General features: G+C 42.7%; 1 protein-coding gene across 10 annotated transcripts in view; it reads right to left on the bottom strand.

Moving 5' to 3' along the window:
* Positions 1 to 965: 965 nt before the first annotated feature.
* Positions 966 to 25,054, bottom strand: part of SH3GL3 (SH3 domain containing GRB2 like 3, endophilin A3) — a 285,461-nt gene continuing 261,372 nt past the window's right edge. For all 10 annotated transcript variants that reach the window (XM_033852214.2, XM_033852213.2, XM_033852212.2 and 7 more), the window contains 2 exons: positions 23,702 to 23,811; positions 966 to 1,637 (listed from right to left, as the gene is read on the bottom strand). In XM_033852214.2, coding sequence (XP_033708105.1) covers positions 1,432 to 1,637; positions 23,702 to 23,811 — 316 coding nt within the window. In that variant the 3' untranslated portion in view covers positions 966 to 1,431. The remainder of the gene's footprint in view (positions 1,638 to 23,701; positions 23,812 to 25,054) is intronic.

The following is a 25,054-nucleotide window of genomic DNA, read 5'->3' as shown; positions in this document are numbered from 1 at the left end:
TCTACTGGACACACTTCATTAGGGCTTGCCCTCGAATACTCCCTTGATTCTATGTTCTGACATCTCTCTAATGCTCTTATTTCGGCCCTCTAGACTTGGCCTTGAGGTTAATATTTGATCTCCTTTGCTGATCTCTTGTTAAGAACAGACTTGGCTTTTTATTCCCCCTTCCTGCTCTCTGTACTTTTACTTACACTGAGTAGGATCACATGTCCCTTGTCAGCCCATTGAGACCAACCCTTGGTGCTGCCCAAAGGCCAGATCTCAAGCTGGCCTTGCTCAGTACCCCCAAGGGGAGATTTCAGCAAAACCTAGTTATCCACTGGGACCTAGACCACGCACATGGCCATGCGTGATCTCATAAGGACAGACACCAGGTGAGTCTCCTGGGACTCACTCCACTTGCCTCTACAGCAAAACAAGAGATAAGGAGTAGGCAAAAGTGAGGATGGGATCCCAGCTTGAAGCTAAGCAGTGTCCATGCTAAGGGTCACATACACCTGGCAATACCTATTGAACTGAAAGATGTGCCTGTCAGGAGTCCATTCGTTTGAGGGATGGAGAAATCTCAGAAGAACATATCCTCAAGGAAGAGGAAGCCGCGTAAATAAACTTGATCCATTTAAGAATATCTAGTACTTATTTATATTTAGAACTGTAGTAGATTAGTGTCCTGCCTCCTCACCTTTGCCCACAGGTCTGGAGGTTGGCTAGGGTAACTCAGTTCTGGTCCATGTCTCTCTCTGGTAGGCTAGCTTGGGCATGCCCTCCTGGTGAAGATGCAGGTGCAAGAGCACAGGTGGGAAGGCTGAGTGCTATTTCAAGTTTCCGTTTGTATCCAGCCTGCTACGATCCCACAGGCCAAACAAGTCACGAGCTGGACCCCGAGTCAGAGTGGGCACAGGAGGAGTTTGCAGCTGTGCACGACTGTCTTAAAAATCAATTCAACATTAAGAATAACCAAGGCCTTTTTACCAACACAGTGTGTCATGTTTATTGGACTATTCACAGGTCAGCTAAAAACACCATGAAGGGAAAAGACCGGATGCCATCAGTAATGTCAGGAAACAAGATATTTAGCGGTTCTTAGTTTCAAGTGTCGCATTCCATCACAGCTTGAGGAACATGGGCAATTCACTAACAAAACTGCAGTGGGTGCATTTGTTTTTAGCAACAAGGAGCACATACATTTATTTAACCAATGACTTTTAGGACAGTCAGCAAAAAAAGAAGATGGTATTTTCATGTAGCTAAGACAAGAAAATCATTTATACAAATTAAATGGATACAAAATACATTATAAAGAGAACACACATACAAAAGTCATTAAGCTGGTCAAAGAGCAGGAATGCCACAGAACACCACACTGAGAGGACACTGGTGTGAATTCATTTCCGTTATGAAAGTACGTCCAAAGTTTGAGTTACACATTTACTGAGGTAAAGGCACAATCACTTCCACGTAATTAATGGGGAAGAATCCAGATTCCCCATGGAGCACTCCTTCATACCAGTTTTCATCTATCTGATTGGTTAATGTAATGATATCCCCTTCTTTAAATCCTAGTTCTCCTTGGTTTTCTGGCTCAAACTCATAGAGACCACGACAGCAGGGCTGGTCCATGGGAATGTGAGAACCTGTCCACATCACATGGAGACAAAAAGCACAGGTTAACACGACAAATCACCCAGGAAGCATTGCAAAGGTGGAGAGTTGCAGAGACCACGACAGCAGGCCCCTGCCTTCCTTCCCAGGACAAGGCCGGCTCAACCCACCTCACAGGTGCTGTACTTGTGGCCTCTGCCCTCCTCAGCTCTCCCAGCTGCCCTAGATGACCTCCTGGGCCCACGGCTTTTCTCATCAGTTCTCCCGGCCAGAGAATTCAGGCCCAGCCCCTGTCCTTGAAGCAGCTACTCAGCTCTGCCTGGAGCCCAAGGGAGGTGCAGAATTACAAGGCCCAACCCCTGCCCTCAGGGAGCTCATAGTTTCTTTCCGGAGACTGGAAAACACATGGGAAACATTTAAAAAACAAAGATGAGGTACTGTATCACCTATAGCTCAGAGAAGAAGAAAGCAGGAAAGGCCTGGGTGGTCAGGGACATTTTCCTAGAGCTGGTGACCAGGAGCTAGAACATGGCAGGGCGTGAGACTGGAGAGGGGTGAGGAGAATCTCTACAGACCAGCCTGCAGTCTTGGGACTGTTGTACTAAGCCAGAAGTTCTCAGAATAACATCTTTTAAATAATTGCTTTTTCATTTCAAAACTAAAACTAAACATGGTAAAAAGAGAAAAAAGACATGCAAAATTGAGACAAGTTAGCTGTAAACCACTAATGAAAAGGTAACCAATGTTAAATTAACATTACGGCATAGAAGCTTCCAGATATCTTTATGAATTTGTGTATGTATTTACATATAGCTGTTTGCATAAAAGAATTCCTATACATATTACTGAGAACATCTGTCCAGGTTACATTTAATTACTGACCAGTTGTCAACTGTTACCAGTATAACATAATTTCTTTAACCGGTCTCCTATTATAGGATATTTAAAGGTCCTCCTTTCTTCCCTTTCTTCCCATCCTTCCCTCCTTCCTTCTTTCCTTTCTTTCTTCCTTCCTTCCTCTTTCTTTCTCTCTTCCCTTCTCCATTCCTTCCTTTTCATTTTCCTGTTTGTTTTCTCTTGGCTTTCATTGATAACTCTTTGAAAAATATCCTAATGTATGTGTATTTACAAATATGTACATTTAATTCCTGAGGGTAAACGTCTAGAAGGAAATTGGCTGTTCATAGACATAAATTTTTCCAAGACTTTCAAAATTTACTATCAATGTATTTTTTCTATGATTTTTTTGTCCTAAAAGTACTAGGAGCCCCTAATATATTATACACTTTTATACTATAAATATTGACCTTATATCTGTCATGTTTGATACAAGCAGTATTCCCAGCTTATTATCTGTTTTTTTATTTCTTTTATTTTGTTTTTGGAGTGTGTACTGGGGATGGGGCAGGGATGGGGGTTTCTGTTTTGTTTTGGCATACATGCAGAAATTTTATACAACATAAGCAGTCAAACTGATGAAACTTTTCATTCATGGTTTCCCTTCTACAATTATATATGAATATTCAACTAAATTTATCCAAGTACTTTTTTTAAATTAATTTTTAACATGAAAATGTTTTCTTTCAACCCGTTTGCATTTTTGCAAGTAAAGGTATTATTTGCTTTTAATGATGTTTAAGCAGTTATCACAACACGATTTATTAAATAACCCATTCTTCTCCGCTGATTTCAAATACTGCTTTTATCTTTATCAATATCATACATTTAATTATCATGTGCACTTGGATCTATTTTAGGATCTTCTACTTTGCTCCACTGATCCGTTTCAGTAACTGTACCACACTACTTTAAATATTGTAGCTTTGAAGTAAAGGTTAGTAATTAGTAAAGCAAGTTCCTCATTATTACTCTTCTACAGGCATATGTTGGAGATATTGCAGGTTTGGTTCCAGACCACCGCAATAAAGCAAACATCTCAATAAAGCAAGTCACCCCAATTTTTTGGTTTCCCAGTGCATATAAAAGTTATGTTTACACTAAACTGTACTGTGTTAAGTGTGCAGTAGCATTTTGTCTAAAAAAACAATGTGTATACCTTAATTTAAAAATACTTTATCGCTAATAAATGCTAACCATCATCTGAGCCTTCAGCGAGTCCTAATCTTTTTGCTGGTGGAGGGTCAGCCATGCTGATGGTTGCTGACTGGTCAGGGTGGTGGCTGCTGAAGGCTGGGAGGCTGTGGCAACTTCTTAACATAAGACAACAGTGAAGTTTGCTGCATCAGTTGACTCTTCCTTTCACAAGTGATTTCTCTGTAGCAGGCAACGCTATTGGATAGCATTTTACCCACAGTAGAACTTCTGTGAAAATTGGAGTCAATCCTCTCAAACTCTGCTGCTGCTTTATCAACTAAGTGTATGTAATATTCTAAATCTTTTACTGTCATTTCAACAGCCTTCACAGAATCTTCATCAGGAGTAGATTCCATCTCAAGAAACCAGAAACCACTTTATTTGCTCATCTATAAGAAGCAACTCCTCATCTGTTAAAGTTTTATCATGAGATTGCAGCAATTCAGTCACATCTTCAGGCTCCACTTCTAATTCTAGTCGTCTTGTTATTTCCACCACATCTGCAATTACTTCCTCCTCTGAAGTCTTGAACCCCTCAAAGTCATCCGTAAGAGTTGGAATCAACTTTTTCTGATAATGTTGATATTTTGACCTCTTCCCATGAATCATGAATGTTCTTAATGGCATCTAGAATGCTGAATCCCTCTCAGAAGGTTTTCAATTTACTTTGCCCAGATCCATCAGAGGGATCACTATCTGTGGCAGCCATAGTCTTACAAAATGTATTCTTAAATAGTAAGACTTGAAAGTTGAAATTACTCCTTGATCCATGAGTTGCAGAATGGATGTTGTGTTAGCAGGCATGAAAACAACACTGATCTCATTGTACGTCTCCATTAGAGCTCTTGGGTGACTGGGTGCATTGTCAATGAACAGTAATATTTTGAAAGGAATCATTTATTCTGAGCAGTAGGTCTCAACAGTGGGCTTAAAATATTCAGTCAACCATGTTGTAAACAGATGTGCTGTCATCCAGGCTTTGCTGTTCCATTTCTAGAGCACAGGCAGAGTAGATTTAGTATAATTCTGAAGGGATTTAAGATTTTCAGAATGGTAAGTGAGCTCTGGCTTCAACTGAAAGTCACCAGCAGCATTAGCCCCTACCAGGAGAGTCAACCTGTCCTTTGAAGCCAGGCATTGACTTCTCCTCTCTAGCTATGAATGTCCTAGATGGCACCTTCCAATAGAAGGCCATTTCATCTACATTGAAGATCTGTTGTTTAGTGTAACCACCTTCATTAATGATCTTAGCTTGATCTCCTGGATAACCTGCTGCAGCTTCTCCATCAACACTTGCTGCTTCCCCTTGCACTTTTACATCACGGAGGCAGCTTCTTTCCTTAAACCTCATGAACAACTTCTGCTAGCTTCAGACTTTTCTTCTGTAGCTTTCTCACCTCAGCCTTCATAGAACTGAAAAGAGTTAGGACCTTGCTCTGGATTAGGCTTTGGCTTAAGGGAATGTTGTGGCTGGTTTGTTCTTCTCTCCAGATCACTGAAACTTTCTCCATATCAGCAATAAAGCTGTTTCACTTTCTTATCATTTGTGTGTTCACTGGAGTAGCACTTTTAATTTCCTTCAAGAACTTTTCCTTTGCATTCACATCTTGGCTCCTGTTTGGTGCAAGAGGCCTAGATTTTCACCTATCCTAGCTTTCGACATGCCTTCCTCACTAAGCTTAAGCAATTCTAGCTTTTGATTTAAAATGAGACGTGCGACCCTTCCTTTCACTTGAACACTCAGAGGCGATTGTAGGGTTATTAATTGGCCTAATGTCAATATTGTTGTGTCTTGGGGAATAGGGAGGGTGAGGAGAGGGAGCGAGATGGGGGAGTGGCAGGTTGGTGGAGCGGTCAGAACACAGACGTTTTTCAAGTTCATCACCTTATATGGGCACAATTTGTGTCCCCCCCCCCAAAACAATGACAGTAATAACATCAAAGATCACACATCACCACAACAAATACAATAATAATGAAAAAGTTTGAATTATTGTGAAAATTACCCAAATGTAACCCAGAAACACAAAGCGAGCAAACACTGTTGGAAAAATGGTGTCCATAGACTTGCTCGATACAGGGTTGCCACAAACCTTCAATTTGTAAAGAATGCAATATCTGCAAAGTGCAATAAAACAAGGTATGCCTGTATTTAAAAATTTCCTATTCCCACAAAATCATTCAACCAGGTAAATTTTAGTATCAGTGTATTGAGTTACCCTCATCTTGACTTTAACTGGGTCATATTTTTTGAGTAATAGTAAGATTAATGTTACAAGATTATTTTTAAATGAATGACCATTGCATGCCTTGAGGAAACCACACTTGTTTCTGTGTTGTACATTTATGCTACGTCTAGACTGGGTTTGTTACTATTTTAGATTTTTACCTCTGTATTTTAAAATGAAATTACTTCCTTTTTATGTTCTGGTCACGTTTTGGTATAAGAGCATTTATAAAGTAAATTAAACTCTTTTCTCTATTCTCTAAAACATTTAAACTTGAAGATTCGATTTTAAAATGCCCCTAAATATCTAGGCCTATGGATTTCTGAAGACAGAAGGCTTTCTAGGATAGCTTATGATAGTGGCTTAGTGTGTCTGGGAAGGACATATGGTCACCCCAGTCCAGTTCCCTACAGATCCTAAAGGGGACATGTGGCCCCAGTGGTTCCCATGGTTCCATGCAGAGGAGCCAAAGGTGAGAGAATGGGCAGGAGCTGAGGGGCTGCCCTGGCCAAGTGAGGTGATGCCCCTCGCAGAGGGGGTGGAGGGCAAGGACCACCGGTGAGTTCAGAGGGAGACCTGATTGTCCCAGTCAAGATGGAGGTGGAAGGAGGCTGAACCCCACCCCAGGAAGACCACACACTGCATCCACGTGAGGCCACCACATGGACAGAGGCCACTACCAGTGGACGGAACAGGCCATCCAGGAGGAGACCAGGGAAGCCTGCACACCACAATAGCAGACACTTGTTCCTCTTTACATCACCCGAGCAGAGTGAGGTCTGCACAGCAGGGAATGCAGCACCCCAGAGCCAGACCAGGCCAGTTTCATGGGTTTTGGCCTTAAGAAGAGGGCTTAATCCTTTCCCATGACTGAAATATCTGCACACGTGTGACCTCTGTCATCCTATGTTTTCCATTTCTATTTCCTTTTTCTATTATTATGAAACATTCTTATTTCTCTCCCTGTCCAGACTTCAACTGAGAGTTGAAACAAGCTCTGCTAGAGATTGTGTTCCTTCCTCACCAAGTCTTTTCCACCCAAGTAAAGAGAGAAGATAGATTTGGGTTGGTCAAATGAGAAGCCCCTTTGTCCTGGGGAAGGGACGGGAGGTGGCAGCAAATTCACCGTGCAGCACCCCTTTCTCTGGGGGCAGTCCTCCCTCAGTGCCACCCCACTGCTAAACTTCCACGCACACTGTCCACCCCACGTGGGAGTGAGAGCCGACCCCCCCACTGGCATAAGGAGCGTTTCTCACCTACTGCCTTCCTGCTGCAGTGGTTCTCAACCTGGCGGCACATTAAAAGGCCCACTGCCCAGGCTGACCCCAGACCACTTAAATCAGTAGCTCTGGCAATGGGACCCAGACAACGGGGAAATTTTAAAAATTTCTCAGGTGTTTCCAATTTCCAAAGAAGGTTGCGAACCACCAGACTCATGGCCCTCTTTCCCTCCATTTCCTTTGACCAGAGCCCGGGAGTGTCAAGGAGCTCGTGGGGAAAGGGAAGAGCATGGTGGCGGGTCGGCGGGGGTGGGGGGTGGGGAGGTTCTTCTTCCTCTGCAGGTGGGAAGCTCCTTCCCAGGTGGTGCTTCCAGGTAGGTCAGCATTTTAAAATCTGGGCCCCCTGCACTATTATCTCTAGAATCTACCTGATGTTTCTAGCATGTAGATGGCTCTTTCCATGACAGACACCCCCATCCCACCCCAAGTCTGTATATTCCTCTTGTCATAATGACGGTAATTGGGAAGTAGAAGGATTTAAATAGGGGGCCCAGTTCACGATCTTGAATATGAACAGAATAACCTTCAATGATTTCAAAACATTGGGGAATTGTGCGTTTCCAAGCAGAACTTTCCATTTTCCTTTGGAAATACAGCTCCTCTCTGGGTGGGCAGGGGGGCTGGGAGCTGGGCACTGAAACCCTGCAGCAATTCAAGCCTCTGAGTCAAAGTCAATTTTATTAATGAATAACTGTTTCCATGTGGTCTATTAAAATGATTAGTATTCTTTTATCATTTCTCCCACTGTCAGTTTTTAACAGAGACGGAGTCAGGTGCCAAAGCACATAGTGGTCTTGGGAAGCATTTCCCTGAACACAAAATGTCAATGCTAGAAGGGTCTCTGGTGGTCTTCAGTGAACCTCCTCTTTTTGAAGACGAGGTCACAGCAGCCTGGCCTCAGAGCTAATGGCAAAGGCAGAAAGAGACACCAGGGCTCCAGACCCCAGCCCATGACCTACCCTCCTGATGTCACCTCCTATGTGATCTATGCCACTGCTAAGGGTTGCCAAGAAATTTCACAGGCTATCATGCTGACTTACAGGGCTAATTGTGTGTGTGTGTGTATATATATATATATATATATATTTTTTTTTCCCCTCCCATTTACTTTGTAAGCTACCTACAATGACTAAGATAAATATTAATGGCAGGCATGCACTTATCCCAACCACCACCTATGTGTGCATACGTGTGCACCCCCTGCACACATGCACTGAACAGATCGGGGGTAAGACACATCACTCACTTCTCACTTCATTTATTCCAGGCGAGGGACCATTGCCACACCGCCCACTTTGATTTCCTAAGAGCTGGGAAGTGACCAAGCACTCACATCACACTCCATCAGCAAATGAACCCAAAACATGGCATCTCTCCTGAGACCCCTGAGTGGAAAGCCCCCGGGCAAGAGTTCCCTGACTCAGGCAATAAGACACGAGCACCGGGCTCTCCCCCACCTCTGCGCTACGTCCCCTCCACCCACTGAACACAGGTCTCAACGGTGCGGGCACCCGGCAGATCCACACCCAGCAGAGCTTGGTCTGGCTGTCCTGAACTACACCCTCAGCAGGACAATATCCTCCGATATCGTCCAATGCATTTGTCAGGCTGGGTCGTTTTTGCCGTCTGGGGCCCTCAACCCAAGTAGCCATGGCTGCCCTTACTTTAGGGAGAAGGTGGAACCTGCACACGAGCAATCAATGTTTAGCTGGTAAATTCCAAAATAATGCCATTTCAGTTGTGAAATGGTCTGAACGCCAAGGCTTTCAGGCTTTCATGCCAGAGCCAGGTAGGCTTTTATGAGATTTGAGAAGTGGTGGGGGTGGGGGACTTCTGGGGCGGAGAGACTTCTACTTCCAAGGAAGCAGAGCTTGAAGAACTCCAGAGCATAGAGGTTTGTATTACAAGCTGTGGGGAGGGAAGGGCTGTTCCCTGCCACCCAGAGAAGAGATAGGAGCTCTTTCTGGAGTCAGGGAGGAGGCCTGGTGAGAGAAGAGGGCAGGGAAGAAGGCTGAACTGCTCCCTGGATTCCACCCTGGGTGGGGGGTCTTAGCCCCACTTCCCACTGGAACTGTGGGGGAAGGCAGGCCCCCAAAGTGCTCTAGACTTGGGGGCACTGAGCACAGTGGAAATGGTGGGTGGTATCATTAAACAGAGACGGCGTCTGAGGGGGCCACCCTTGGCTCCCCACGAACTGTGAACACGTGTCAAGTCCCGGCAGGAAGTGAGGAAGTGCTGCAGGAGCAGCTGGACCAGAGATGGCCTGGGGGTGGGTACCCAGGCTCCGAATGCAGAGATCCAGCAACCCAGAGGCAGAGAGTCAGGCCCCGGACCCAGGCCTGGACCTGGAGTGACAAGTTATCTCAGCTGTGGAAGCAGTTAAGACCCCGGAAACGCTTCCCCACCTGCCACTGTGATGTTCCCTAAACTCCCCCTGCACCCAGGCAACATCTCGGGGTACAGAAGGAGGTAGGAGAGAACCTTGGAGGAAAACCAACAGTCCTTGCAGGAAATTTCAGCCGAATGACTAGGTTTAAATCCTGAATTGACAAAGCAATAAATGGATAGTCTGCACTTTGTATTGGAAGAGACTGCGTTACCTTGAAATGGCAAGATTACGGTTTTTTCCACCATTAGAAGAAATGGAAAAAAGATTAAATTTTTTTTTTTTTTTTTTTTGGCCAACAGTAGAAATGGAAAAAAGATTAAGTTGTTTCCGCCATCAGTCTAAACGGAGGCTCGTAAGCAAGTGCAGTTAAAAAGAAATCAAGTTTGTGCCCATTTGCGTGATGGTGTGTGAATTTTCCCTCTCCACAAAAGACAAGTCAGTGTCACCACGGATGGAACCCAAAAGTGCAGGCAGAAAAGGTGACATGTCCTCAGTGAGACCTTTTCAAACTGGACTAGGCACAAACGTGGGCGAGGTGCCTGAGTGCCCAGATCTTCCCGTAATAAAGGAGGGGTCCTACCCAGCACCCCATCTTTGTTGAACACCCACTCCCCTTTGCCCTGGGGTCTTGCTCCACCACCTCCATCTCTATGCTTTCTCGTGCTTGGTAGTTGGCACCTGAAACTGCTGAGAATTTGTGCACGTGAGCTCCTGGCAGCCGAAACCCCAACCCAGTCTTCCTTGTTAAGGCACTAAAACAGAGATTATTTTAACAGCGAAGAGGGAGTGTCCCTGTTAAATATTTATTATTCAAGCTCTGTTCCACCCCATTTGGGGAAGAAAAAAAAGAGAGAGACCCTACCACAAGAATTGTAAGGTGGCCGGTCAGTCAGTACTACATCGGCAACACACAATAGGTCAGGAAACCCTAAAAGAAATTTCACTTCCCTCTTGGCAATAACGTGGACCGGTTTTTAATAATATTGGGCCCCCTCTTGTTTTAACAGCAGGAAAATTCTTTGGATGCCCTTCCCCACCCCCGCCTTTTGTTTCCCAAAGTCCCTGCTGCCAAGGGCTACTCACGTGTACAGAATTGCTGGGCACACTTTATTCTGGTAGGATAGCCCCACAGTGAATTAATTCTGCAGTCCCAGTCAGCTATGGGGATGAAATACTAACCCTCCGTTTTTCAGTGAACACCAAGTGCCAGGACAATATTCGAAGTGGCTGTTAGCAGATTTAATTCTCAGAGAAACCCTTTGATGAGGTGCCATTATTTCCCCCAATTTGATGGATGGGGAAACCTAGGTTCAAAGCAATTAAGCAGCAGGGCTGATATCTGACCTCCATCTAGGTCCAGAGTCTGTGTTCTTGATCGCCACTTCATGCAGCCACTCTGAAAATTGTTGGCTGGTGAGTTTACGCCCACTCAGTTTCTGAGCCAACCCCAGCCAAGGGGATGGTCCATCACCTAGGTTAGAAAGAGCCTGTGGGTCCTCAGCTGGGCAGGCTCCGGGAGTTCCCGTGCCTTGGGATGCTCTTTATTTATTATTTTTTTTGAGAAAACTATTGTTTAAAATCTTTTTTAATGAGGTATAATATATACAGATAAGTGCACATAAGTGTAGAGTTTAATGAATTTTCACAAACTGAAACATCGGTGCAGCTAGCATCAAGATCAAGAAATAAAACTTTAGTAGCATCTTAGAGCTCAGTCATGTTCTTTCCTCCAATCAGTACTCTCCCAAAGGTAATCACTAGCCTGACTCCTAAGGCTATACATTAGTTATGTCTGTTTTTTGAGTTTAACGTTAATGGAATCATACAGTATGCGCTCTGGTGTCTCGTTTGTTTCACTCAACGTTATGTCTGTGTGGAGTGTGACTCAGTTCTTCATCTTGTTTAATTTTGTGTGTGTGTGTGTCTTTTTGATGGATATAACAATATAGTTCAGGATTAGATCCATATAGTCTATAAATAAAGACAACGTTTTGGGGGGATGTGTGAGGAATGCTCTTTAGGAGCATCCTCCACCTAAATCCTTCTCTGATCCTGGAAGGCCTGCCCACAACCCAGCTCGCCCTGCCCATCACTTGAGGGATGTCCTGAGATAACTTGTCCTTCGCCCTGCCCATCACTTGAACCTATTTATTCTCTGTGCTGCTTCAAAGTGAGCAACTCAGGCTTCCATCAAAAACTAATAATAATAACCAAACAAAAACAGGTGTCTACTCCAGGTGGTGGACGAGACACCAGAGTGGAGGTGGCATCAGATAAGGCTGGCGTTTCTGCAGCCCAGCCGTCTCCTGTGCTCCCTCCCTCCCTCTCTCTCTCTCTGCCATGTGCCAGGACCTGGGAGCCTGTTCTCCAAGGCTGTGTTTCTCATCCTGACTTTGAAGGAGATAAAGGTGGAGGTAGGAGTGGTCAGTGGGGCAGGGGACATTCTTCTCTCCGTAGCACTAAAAATCACAGCTCTTTTGCGGTACTTGAACTTGGCTAATTTCCAGATCACCAAAGGAGCCCACTGTACTCTCTTCTCTGCTGGCCCTGACTTTGTGGATTTCGTTACCTGGAAGCATTTGGTCAGAGCATCCCAACTGAAAGGCAAGCTACAACCCCCACCCCTATTTTTTGGGTTGGGGTGGGGAAGGGGCTGGAGAGAGAAGGAAAATTCACACAACTGCTGTCCGCATGAGTGCCTATCAGGGTACGAGGCATGGAGTCTACGGAAGCTACTGACCTGAGGAGGGCTCTTTGTCTTTTAGTAAATGCCCCAGACGGCTGTGCCTTTTGAGTTTTTGTTCCTGCTTTTTATAGTTTTTCTCTTGCCTCCCTTGTAGTCAGGCTGCGACCTGTCACTTTTTCCTGCCGACAGTGGGCCTTCCGAAAGCAGTCCCCAAGGCCTTTCTAATCTGCTGCTTCCAGTCTGCTGTAGGCTGGGAAATCAGATAACCAATTATGTAACATTAACAGCTGCTGTGTCGTGGGCTCTTGCTCTGCAGCAAGTACCGCGCGTGCCCAGCACCTCTTATTTATGTGATCTAATTTAATCCTTAGAATAACCCTATGCAGTTGGGGTGATACTTCCTGTTCTTTTGATGACAGAATTTTGACCCAGAGGTGAGAACCGGAATTTGGCCCTTCCTCTGACTCCAAAGCCCACTGTCACCAAGACAGGTGACACCTATCTTGGCTGGGTGAGCTTGTTTTCTGCTCACTTCCTGGTCTCAAATTTGGAATGCAGAGGTATTTCCATGACTTCTGCTACCCAGGGGCAGCTAAGGAACAGAGAGGAAGGTACCTGAGAACAGGTAAAATTGGCAATCACCCTGAGACTTACTATACCTGTACCATCTAACTAGAGAGTTCATCTCTTAACGTGTTGGGCCAAAAACACTAACTTGGAACTTTCGAGTCTATTTCTGGTTCACACTCATTCTCAAACACCGAGTGTGCACTATGGGCCAGGCACCATGCCCAACATATTAGACACCATCTCTCTTGAATTAGAAAGAGCATATCTGGTTCAAGTTCCCTTCAAAAGGTGTCATTTTTTTTTTTCCTATCTAAAATCTCAAGCTCTTGCAGCAAAAATTTTTTTGAAGCTAACACTTTTCCTTGAGCTGACCCAGACAAAGCACTGGTATATAACTCTGATAAATACCACAAAACCCATTTTGTTCAACATCTGTAAGTACTATTTTTGTCCATTTGGTAAGAACATATGGGACAAAAACTTCAGATCCCTGGGTTCTAGCTCTGGGTTAGGTCACCTCTGGGCCCTGATTTCCTTACCTGAAAATTTTAAGTATTAATCTATGGTTAATGCTATGGACTGAATGCTTGTGTCCCCCCAATATTCAGATGTTGAAGTCCTAATCCCCAAAGTGGTGGTATTTGGAGGTGGGGACTTTGGGAGGTGACAGGGTCATGAGGGTGGAGCCCTCATGAATGGGGTTAGTGCCACCCTGTGTACAGACACAACGAGAAGACAGCCATCTGCAAACCAGGAAGAGGGCCCTCACCGGACACCGAATCTGCTGGCACCTTGATCTTGAACTTCCCAAACTTCAGAACTGTGAGAAATAAATGTTTGTTGTTTTAAGCCCCTCAGTCTAGTATTCATTATAGCAGCTCAAGCTAAGATAGTTAAGTAATAAACTAGTAAGTAAAGTCTAGTAAAAGTCTATGAACTACCTTTCTAGAAATAAGAACTCTGTATTTATCCATAGGAGACGTGATTTATTAAAATGACTTGTCAATGGAACTCAAGCTTAATCATTACAATCTATAAAAATAAGCATGTGTAATTTGTTTTTACCTTGATACCAATCCTCCACCACTTACACAGGTTATATGAGATGGGTTGAACTAGTAAAGTTTGTGCCCACCCCCCTTACAAAGCTTTCCCTTGTGTACGGAGATGACTTTTGCAGATTTCTCAGAAGCCACGGCCCATTTACTTAACAAAGTTTCCTGGGAGGTGACTCCTCGACTACAGCCAGGTCCAGTGCTTGTGGGTTGGCTCTGCCACTCTGAACTAAGGAAAAAGGGAAGACAAATGACAGCCTTAATCAGAGGTGGCTTCCTGGCCACTGGCATGCGGATCAGCTTGCAGATGGTGTTTTGCTTGGCCTGCTCCTTGCTTTGTACAGTGTGGATTAGTTGACAAGGTTTTAAAAATAAGGAGATTGCACATAAATATATGATTTCTGGCTTCTCTTGGAAAATCATAAAGGCTGGCTATCCTAGGTCCACGTTCTCAGGCAACAAGCAGCTGCTGTTTGGACAGGGCAAGTGTCCTCTAGGTGGCTGCAGACTCCTCTGCCTGTGGTGCTCCTGACTTGGCGGTCTGTCGTCATACATCTTTCACTGGCCTGGCACTGTTTTCTTACACTTTCCTACGTCTCTCATTCCCATGATCTGGCATCAGGGTTTGCACCTGAGGCCACACCCACTCGACGAGCCCAGGAGGTATCACAAACAAGTCCAGGATTCAAAGGAAAAGTCCTCTGGAATTGTGGTGCATGGCTGCCCTGTTTGTAATCCCTGGAAACTGACTTCTACTGGCTATTTTTTTACTATTTAGATAACGGTATTTTAAATTTCAGCTTAAAGACCAAGCATACCATTGTAGAACATATACTAAGATTTTTAAATACGCATTTGAGACAATATAACCATTTCAGCCAAGAAGTATTAAAATTCCTACAACTAAGTTAGAAATTACGTCCTACAGGCTTTTCAAAAACTCTTTTTGCAGACTATTTAGAAGAGTTACAGGAAACCATTCCCTGCAGCGAGAAAACCTTTCTCTCTAAAGCTTCCTTGAGATGAAAAATAAAACAAGGACTCTTCCCCTTTCGCACATCGATGGCTACTGATCAACAATACTCTTCAGAGTTCACATTTTAATTTTTAATAATATTTTTTAAAATACAGAAAATATAAAAATGTTCAATCTGCACTTTTCAAATTTTTACGAATGCTGAGCACTCAGAAAAGATAACTATTGCAGCCACAGAATTTAGAGCTGGCAAAGAAACTTGGAATGTATTAAGTCCAATCACTTCATTTAGGGACAAGTAGAAATCAGTCTAGAGATGTGAAGAAACTCTTCCCAAAGTCACACAGCGAATGAGTGCCAGAGTCTGAATTCCAACGTGGGGCTCCTGTTTTTTGCTTATTTCTCTTTGTCTATAACTCTGACTCTGAACCACTACCGATCATATACAGAAATGGATATTGGGGGAGGGCTGGTGGCAGGGGGGGGAAAAAAAAAACAAGAAAAAAGTGGAAAGGACAGAAGACAAAAAATGAAAAATAGCTGCTGACTGAGCAATCATCATTGTCACTGCTGTGTGAAATTTTAATTTCCTCTTTGGAAATTTAGGTTAAAAATACATCTATTTCTATTTACAGAGTGCTCGTCTTCTTTAAGTTTCACACTTCACACTTTACTTTTGAATAAATGTTTATTTTCTAATGTAATCCTAGAGATTTCACTCCGATGAGGGGAACGACTTAGGCTCTAAACATTATATCCAAGCCCCCTCAGAAGTGTGAAGGAATTTATAAAAGTCTCTTTGTACCTACGGGGAGTTAGAATGTCTTAATATGAGCCATTGGAGAGATTTATTTTGCCTCGCTCTGAAATGCCTGTAGCACACATTTGGAAACCACATTTGTTCACTCATCTCAGCCTTCCACATTCTTAACGTCCGTCTCAGTTTGGTCCATATTAACCCTCAGCTGTGATTATATAAAGTGGTGTCCTCTTTAAGAACAGCAGTGAAAATGAAAGCCTTCACAAAGAAAAGAGTTGATTAAAAAAATGTAGAAGATACTCTGTCTTCTAGTCTTTACCTTTAGAATTCAGCAAGTGATAACTTACCCAGGGTAGGGAAGATACTTGCGCATAGGTCACAAGCTCCTACACTATTTTCCTCAAAACCAAGGGTTTTCTGGGAACGACCCAGGCATGCATTTTAGCACGAAGACTTTTCTTGGCCTCCCTTTCTCTTTGGGGACACAGAGGCAGCACACGCTGCTGAGGCGTCATGACCCCACACTCAGGGGCTTGGACAGGCGGTGGTTTCTCCTAGCCAGGGCCTAAACTTGGATTTTTGTCTGCAATCCATCATTTCAAGATGTGATTTCCAACGCCCCCCCCCCCACCACCCCTTCTCCATTTCTGGCTCACTTCATTCATTCTCCTAAGTACCTAGAAATGATATTATCAAAGATTCCATCTCAGTCCCACAACGGATTCTGCCTAATTGATCTATGTCCTTTCATCTCCCTTTTTTTTCTTTAGAAAGAAGAAATGATGAAGAAAATGTTCTTGGAATTCACTTCTGGCAGAGTCCTGTGAGCTTTGCTTTAAATTGTTAGTGAAATGCTTGACATTTTTCCTTCGCTTTATAAACATTATGTGCAAATCATTCAGAATCCTAACGGAAGGTAATTTCCCATTAATGCAGTCTATAAAAATGCCATTTTCTTCTGAAACTGTGCCTTAGAAACAAAGAGTACAAGATCTCTGCACATTTGCAAATTCTCCCCACAAATCAACGAAGCCCGATGCTGAAATGGGGACGAAAGCTACCACCAAGGGAACTTTCTAGAGGCAGCCTAGAAAAGGCAGAGGCATGTCATGGAGTTGGCCGCAATGGAGAATCCAGTTGTGGACACTGAGCCTTCTTAAAGGCCATCTTTGGCACATCTGTGATCTCTGACTGACCATCACCCTTCTAACAACTTAATCTGCCTAGGGACTGAGCTACTGGCCAAGAAGAAGGGGACGTAAACACGGACACGCACAGTCTGGATGAGGAAGCCAAGGAACTCACTGTCCTATCAGTGCTTTCTTCTTCCAAGTCAGATGCATACAACAGACTCCCTTTGCAACCACTTGCTGACCCAATTCCCTCTGATCAAGAATCTTGGAAAGAAATCATTCCCGAGGCTCTTGAACATGCGCTAACATTTCCCAGTATTCTTTCTTAAAGATATAAAATAAAAAATCTTTAAGGTGAAGTGCCCAACTCTGCTACTTACAGGCTCTGTGACCTCAGGGAAATCTCACTTAACCTCTCTGAGCCTCCACCTACTCATCTGTAAAACGGGCATAATAATGGTACTAGAAATGTGTCTGAAGTATTTAATACATGACCTGACCCCTAGTAAGGACCCAATACGTGTAACTGCTATACTGTTAAATTATTATGTATTACTGCTTTATTTTTTATCACTTCCTCGCAATATTGTTACGAATATGAAATGAGTTATGTCTATAAAGCATCAAATAATAATACCTGGCTTATTTTTGGTACTCAAATGCTATGTCCTTATGCCCGTAAATGTTACTTTAATTAAAATACTTTTTCATTTTTATTTTATGCCAGTCTGTGAGGTCAAATTTAGTATAGGTAGATGAAAACACCTTCATCAAAGGAAAACTGAGTTCTCTCTCATAGCAAATGAGAGCATGGTATCTTGGAAGCTTGACTGGAGGCCTCATCTCCAAGAACTACCCCCCTGTTTGGATGCAGGCTGTAAGGGCAGAGAAGGTGGGGTAGGGAATTGAGTCCTGGGGTCCTAGGGTCTGCTGATTCTGCTTCATTCAGATATAATACAGGGAGGGAGGTGGGCTGGAGTTGGGACTCATTTTCAAAGTTTTTAGTTAGTTTGTTTATAGTCAGCTTCTTTCTAAACAGAAATTTTGAAATGGATTACAATGACATATGTATTCAGAATAGAGGTTTTACAAACCAGAAATAGAAAAGTAAAGCCATCAAAAGTAGGGAAACAACATATTTTCATCCAAACGCGAGAACCTGTGAGTAAAGGTGGGAGGGGACTATTAAAAATGATACTAGAACAACAGACATACACTGGGACTGTCCCAAGCAAACTAGGGTGCATGGTCGCCCTCGACAAAGGGAAGGAGGGCACATGCACTAGCTGCGGTCATTTTATTTTTTATTTTTTTTATTCTTATAGTTTTTGCTTTTTTTTTTTTTTACATCTTTATTGGAGTATAATTGCTTTACAATGGTGTGTTAGTTTCTGCTTTATAACAAAGTGAATCAGTTATACATATACATATGTTCCCATATCCTTCCCTCTTGCGTCTCCCTCCCTCCCACCCTCCCTATCCCACCCCTCCAGGCGGTCACAAAGCAGCGAGCTGATCTCCCTGCGCTATGCGGCTGCTTCCCACTAGCTATCTGTTTTACGTTTGGTAGTGTGCGTATGTCCATGCCTCTCTCTCGCTTTGTCACAGCTCACCCTTCTCCCTCCCGATATCCTCAAGTCCGTTCTCTAGTTTAATGACTGCTGTGCTTGAACTTCACATCTGGCATTGAGCTTCCTGGGGGCAGGGAGAATAGAGAATATAATGGGGCACACAATTTTCTTTAAAGAAGGAAGTACACCTATTCTTCAAAAGCCATCAATTTTCTCATTATGAAATACATTTCTGTTTATTCAAATATTCTTACTGAAATGCAATTTAGAGAATATCTTGAAAACAGGAAAATATTGCCCATAATCCTACCATTTAGCCTGGTCTACATGCAGATATTGATTTACAAAGTTGTAATCATAGAACACTTATAACTCTGTGTCTTTCTTTTCAACTTAATATCAAACCATAAACATTTTTATGCTACTACCTAATTTCCGTGTTAGTAACTTTGAATAGCTGCATACTACCCCATTTGATATACCACTGCCTACTTAACCATTATCCTACTACTGACAAATATATATAAATAAATATTGGTCATTAGGCTGTTCCCACTAACAACTTTTTCTCCCTCTATATAGTACTGTAATAGATAGAGGAATATGCTTTTGCTTAAATTATTTCTTTAGGATACATTTCCAGGAATGAAGCCACTGAGAGTACATAAACATTTTTCTTAATTTTGATATATACTGCTAAGTTGATTTCCCAATGAGTCACCCCAGGAGCTGGCGGACTATGGCCTTCAGGCCAAGTAATGTTTTAATGGAACACAGCCACGCCCATCCATTTTCATATTGTCTATGGCTGCTTTCACACCAGAACAGAGTTGGGGAGTTGCAACAGAGACCACATAGCCCACGAAGTGTAAACTATTGGATTGGCCAAAAAGTTCGTTCGTGTTTTTCGTAAGAAAACCCGAACGAACTTTTTGGCCAAACCAATATTTACGACCTGTCCCAGTACAAAAAGAGCTTGCTAACCCTTAGATATCCTAATGTACGTTCCCATACCGCCTGCACATGGTACCACATTCTAACAGAAATGAATTATGTGGGGTCAGACATTTTCTTCCACAACATATTTGTAGTAGATGTTCGTGCTAGAAACTGCAAGCTGGCCATCAAAACCCTCTCTTTCCTTCTTCACAGTAATATAATGTTAGGATGTGGCTCTCCAGCTAACCTCCCCCCCAGCCTTTGCAGCTAGTTGTTGTCCTGTGACTAAGCTCTCCCCAGTGGGATGGGAGTGGAAGTGATGTGAACCACCTTTGGCTCATTTCCCTAAGAGGAAATCTCTAGCCCTGGACTTCCATTCTTAATTTCTATCTTGTTTGAACCATTGCTCTCTTTGAGTTTCTGTATGACAGTAACTACTATTACCCTAACTACCACGCAAAAACTGGTACCAGAAGTGGGGTATTGTCATGATAAAAGCTAAAATTAGTGGCTCTGACTCAGTGGCCAGGTAGTGATGAAGAAGAAACAGATATAATCGGTGTGAAAGCTGGTGACCCTTGTTAGGGTGTGGAAAAACATACGGTAAAACTTTTGCCTATGATAACTTTCAAAGCATACCACATACCAGGGGCTCTAAAGGAAGGACATGGAGAAAACAGAATGTTAGTGGATGTTACCTCCCATCCTTGGTACATCTAGCAAATTATTATACGAAAGAGAAGAACTGCCCAGTTTGCAAGCAAAGATAAAAGAGAAGAGAGAAAAATCAGACGTTGGGTCCCAGCATATTAGAAAAGCTTCTGTACCCCAAGGAACAGAGGATCAGCAGGTTGTGCTCCAAATCATTCTCAGAGACTTCTCTCAACCCAGTGAAGGCACCTAGTTCCACAGCAAAGATTCATCTAAAAGTATTGCCTTCTCACTCAAGTCTGCTGTTTCAGATGGCCTCGAGGTAGCCTCAGTAAGTTAAGAAAGGTTAGACAAGAAAGGAAAGAAGTAAGGCAGTCTTAACAGCTACATCTAAGAAAGAAACTTGGATGTGATTACCGGCACATGGAACTGCCTGGGAGATACAGATCAGAAGCTATTCCGTTTTTGGAGGCATTGAATCGTGAAAGGAAGTGCGGGTCTAACCTGAAAACATCTGCGTCTATTGAAACTTGAAGAACCCTCAAGGCCCCTAAGCAGCAGTAAGCACAATTCTCACAGGAGGCAGGTTTCCAAAGGCCACTCCGGATGTGAAGTGAAGATATGGAAGCCATGAAGGACTTCTGAGAAGGCAAATCTAGGGACCTACAGGCTAAAGGACAGGAGTGATTCCTCCTGCCACCTTCCAAGGGAGCAGAACCAGGGTCTAATCTTCTTTCACTGACCTAGTCCTTGCCATTCCTGTCCAGCAGAATGCCATCGTTATTATAGACTACTGGCTGCTTTGGATTTCCCGATGTAACTAGGTATGGCTGCCCAGCTAGAGACTGCACTTCCCAACTTGCTTTGCCACGACCTGTGGTCATTGGATCTGAGTTCTCATCCCTGGAATGTGAATGTGTCACTCCTGCCTCACTGGCTTAAGAGGAAATGTCTAGCCTCGCCTTCTGTTCTCTCTCCCCTTCCTTCTGGCTGGAGTGGCAACAACTAGGACAACTTGGAAGCCACAGGATGACGAAGATGGCAGAGCTACCATCAGCTGTGTCTCCTGAGTGACTCCACGGACGAGAACCACCCATCCTCTTGGAATATCCTCCCTGGATTGTTGCATGAGTGAGAAAATCTTATTTTGTCGAGCATTCGTTGTACTTTGGGCGTCTCTTCTCTTTTAAACAGAAACTAGTGTTACCCTAATACAATACAAAAGAACTTCCCAGAGAACTGTACCTGAGTATCCTCTTGATACTATTTTAATGAAATCAATTTTATTCAAATAACTTTAAATATAACTTTACATCAAAATGTAAATGGAAAAGCAATACTACATGCTATAAAGAGACCGTAACCGTGCGCATAATTATGAGGAAAACTAGACAGTTTTATTAAATTCAAGGTAGGTACTTTTGCCTGCAGAAGACTTTTAGCCTGAGGTCTATCTTCTCTGTTAAAGCTGGACATAAAAATATTCCAGCACAAAGCTGTAGCTTTATCTCCTTGAAATCAGAATGACTAAAAGAGAATTGAGAAAAAGAATAATTTTCTCATGATGTGATTCAAGGCTCTCCAGCTCTATATCCATTTAGCACCTAAAGCCATCTTGGGTAACAAACAGCAGAGAGATGCAGCCAGTGGGACGTATGACACTGAATGACTTGAAGTTTGCATTAATCCAGCAGACTGAGTGCAAGATCGCAGACTTCCTTTCATGTATCGAATCACTAATGATTATAAAATGGGTATGTCTTTAATTCCACACAGTGGATGAACAGGAATGAACACTGTTGGTAGACCATAAATTATGAGGAATACAAGGAATACCTGAAAGATGGAAAGCAGCAGATGGAGGAAATGAAGCTCAAAATGGTTCCCAAAGAGAGATGCAACAAAAGTGGATTTGGAGGATGCCCAAAACTCAGAGTAAGTGGTCTGGGGAGCTGGATGACTGGTTGGCATTCTGGGAAAAGAGCAGCTTGGTTAAGTCCTCCCATCCTGGCTTTGTACCAAGTACCTGGGAGCCCAGGCGTCTGCCTCCAGGAAGGAGTATTGCGTGCAGGGACTTGAAACAGTGCCATGAGGAATGTAACCAGACAGACAACTAGAAACCAGTGCACCTCACGCAGCGGAGCATCCCTAATCCCTCAAAACCGTGGAAAATAGGCAGCAGTAATAGACGGCACCATAGGCAAACTAACATGGAATCTCAAATTAACAGTTGTGCACAGAACCAAGAATCATTGTTTATCCACTAATGCTTGGCAAAAATTGAAGTCTAATGACACAGGTATGGGGAAGCATGTATTGCTCCATTCATGGTAGTGTACCCGTTTTAGCAGGTAATTTGGCAATATCTACGATCACTTAAATGCATTCACTCTAACTCAGTAATTTCATTTCCAAGAAAGACTTGCCCATCAGCATGTGGAGGCAGATAAAGGACATTCTTTTTAGCAAATAACTGGAAACAACCTTAATGTCCATTAATGGGGAAATGGTATATATAATGGAGAACTATGAAGCCATTAAAAAATAGTGGGATAACATATATACAATGGAATATTAGTCAGCCATGAAAAAGAATGAAATAATGTCATTTGCAGCAACATGGATGGACCTAGAGATTGTCATACTGAGTGAAGTAAGTCAGACAAAGACAAATATCATATGATATCGCGTATATGTGGAACCTAAAAAAAATGGTACAAATGAGCTTTTTACAGAATAGAAATAGAGTCACAGATGTAGAAAAAAAACGTATGGTTACCAGGGGGAAGAAGGCGGGGGAGGGATAAAATGTGAGATTGGGATTGACATATACACACTACTATATATAAAACAGATAACTAACAAGGACCTACTGTATAGCACAGGGAACTCTACTCAATACTCTGTAATGACCTATATGGGAAAAGAATCTAAAAAACAGTGAATGTATATATATGTGTAACTGATTCACTCTGCTATACACCTGAAACCAACACAACATTGTAAATCAACTATACTCCAATAAAAATTTTTTAAAAATAGTGGGATAGATCTATATGCATGACATGGAAATAACTCCAAGAAATAGTGATACATTTATAAAAGCTAACCACAGAACAATACATCTAGTATGATCTTGTATTTAAAAAACAGCAAAAAATCTAAAACGGTGTGTATATCGTGTATCTATCTATGCACATAAATAGATATGACAGTGTTCATACCAAATTTTTAACAATGGCTACTCTTAGAGAGGGGCTTGGGATGGAGTGGGTGATCATAGGAAACTAGAGCATGATTTATACCACCTGAATTTTATTTTTCTCAGTTTGATCATTTTATTTAGGAATATATTTGTGCCATTTGTCTAATTAAAAAATAATGATGCAGCACTGAAGGCAGTGCCTACTACATAGCAGGTGCTCAACATATGCTAATTCAAACTTTTTTAAAATTAGTAAAATATTTGGAAAGTGTTAAAAATGTAAATATAAAGGTTAATGTAGCATGATGTTTCTATGGCCAAGGTTTGACACATTAGAAGGCAATAAGTAAAGTGATGGAATTCTTCCTTGATATAAGTACTCGAAACAAGGAAGCACGAAAAGGGGCATTACTAGGGGGAAAAGGGAATTCGCCAAATAATAAGAGAGAAATCTGAGGTCTCAAGATAATCACACAGAATACAACAATAAGCAGTAAGTAAACGCTTCCAGCAGAGCTGTACCGAAGGGCACACAGCACCCACAGAATGGTCATCTCACCTGTTGTCTTTGCTGAAGAGGTGGCGGATACCCCATTGAGCGCACTAGGACTCCTTTTCATGGGCCGTGGCTTGTATTCTCGCCTGGGGACGCTGGATGCAGCCGATATTCTGTAACACAGATTTGAAGGTCAGGCAGACAGCTGATGAGGAAAGCAAAGCCTCCAAGCCTGCGTTTGCTCTGCTGTAATAAGCCTACAAATTTAGGTCCTAGGCAATGGTCGTGAAGTGGGTGATTTTTACACGTTGATTCGTGAGTAGTCCAAAGTGATAGCTTTGATATCCCAAATGTAGTTTTTCAACTATATGCAGATATACCTCGTTTTATTGCACTTCACAGATATTGCGTTTTTTATAAATTGAAGGTTTGTGGCAATCCTGTGTACTATAGGTGCCATTCTTCCAAAAGCATTTGCTCACTTTGTATCTCTGTCACATTTTGGTAATTCTCAAAATATTTCAAACTTTTTCTTTATTATTATATTTGTTGTGGTGATCTTTGATGATACTCTTGTAATTATTATTACAAGAGTAGTAATAAACTGCGCCATGTAAGACGGCAATCTTAACTGATAAATGTGTGTATTCTGACTGCTGCAGCTACCACCTCCAGCTGTTCCCCCATCTCTCTCTCTCCCCTCAGGCCTCCCTATTCCCTAAGACACAACAAAATAGAAATTAGGCCAATTAATAACCCTATAATGGCCTCTAAGTCTTCAACTGAAAGGGTCTCATGTTGCTCACTTTAAATCAAAAGCTAGAAATGATTACGCTGAGTGAGGAAGGGATGTCCAAAGCCAAGAGAGGCCAAAAGCTAGGCTTCTTCACCAAACAGCCAAGTTGTGAATGCAAAGGAAACGTTCTTGAAGGAAATTAAAAGTGCTACTCCAATGAACACACAAATGGTAAGAAGGTGAAACAGCCTTATTGCTGATATGGAGAAAGTTGTAGTGATCTGGGTAGAAGATCAAACCAGCTACAACATTCCCTTAAGCCAAAGCCTAATCGAGAGAAGGCCTTAACTCTCTTCAATTCAGCAAAGTCTGAGAGAGGTGAGGAAGCTGCAGAAGAAAAGTTTGAAGCTAGCAGCAGTTGGTTCAGGAGGTTTAAGGAAGAAGCCATCTCCATAACATAAAAGTGCAAGGTGCTGATGTAGGAGCTGTAGCAAGTTATCCAGAAGATCAAGCTAAGATCATTAATGAAGGTGGTTACACTAAACAACCGATTTTCAATGTAGATGAAACAGCCTTCTATTGGAAGATGCCATCTAGGACTTTCATAGCTAGAGAGGAGAAGTCAATGTCTCGTTTCAAAGCTTCAAAGGACAGGCTGACTCTCTTTTTAGAGGCTAATG

The sequence above is a fragment of the Tursiops truncatus genome, chromosome 2 (assembly GCF_011762595.2).
Source record: "Tursiops truncatus isolate mTurTru1 chromosome 2, mTurTru1.mat.Y, whole genome shotgun sequence".
Lineage (NCBI taxonomy): Eukaryota > Metazoa > Chordata > Mammalia > Artiodactyla > Delphinidae > Tursiops > Tursiops truncatus.
The sequence above is the reverse complement of the archived record's forward strand: the minus strand, read 5'-3'. Positions and strand labels throughout refer to the sequence as shown.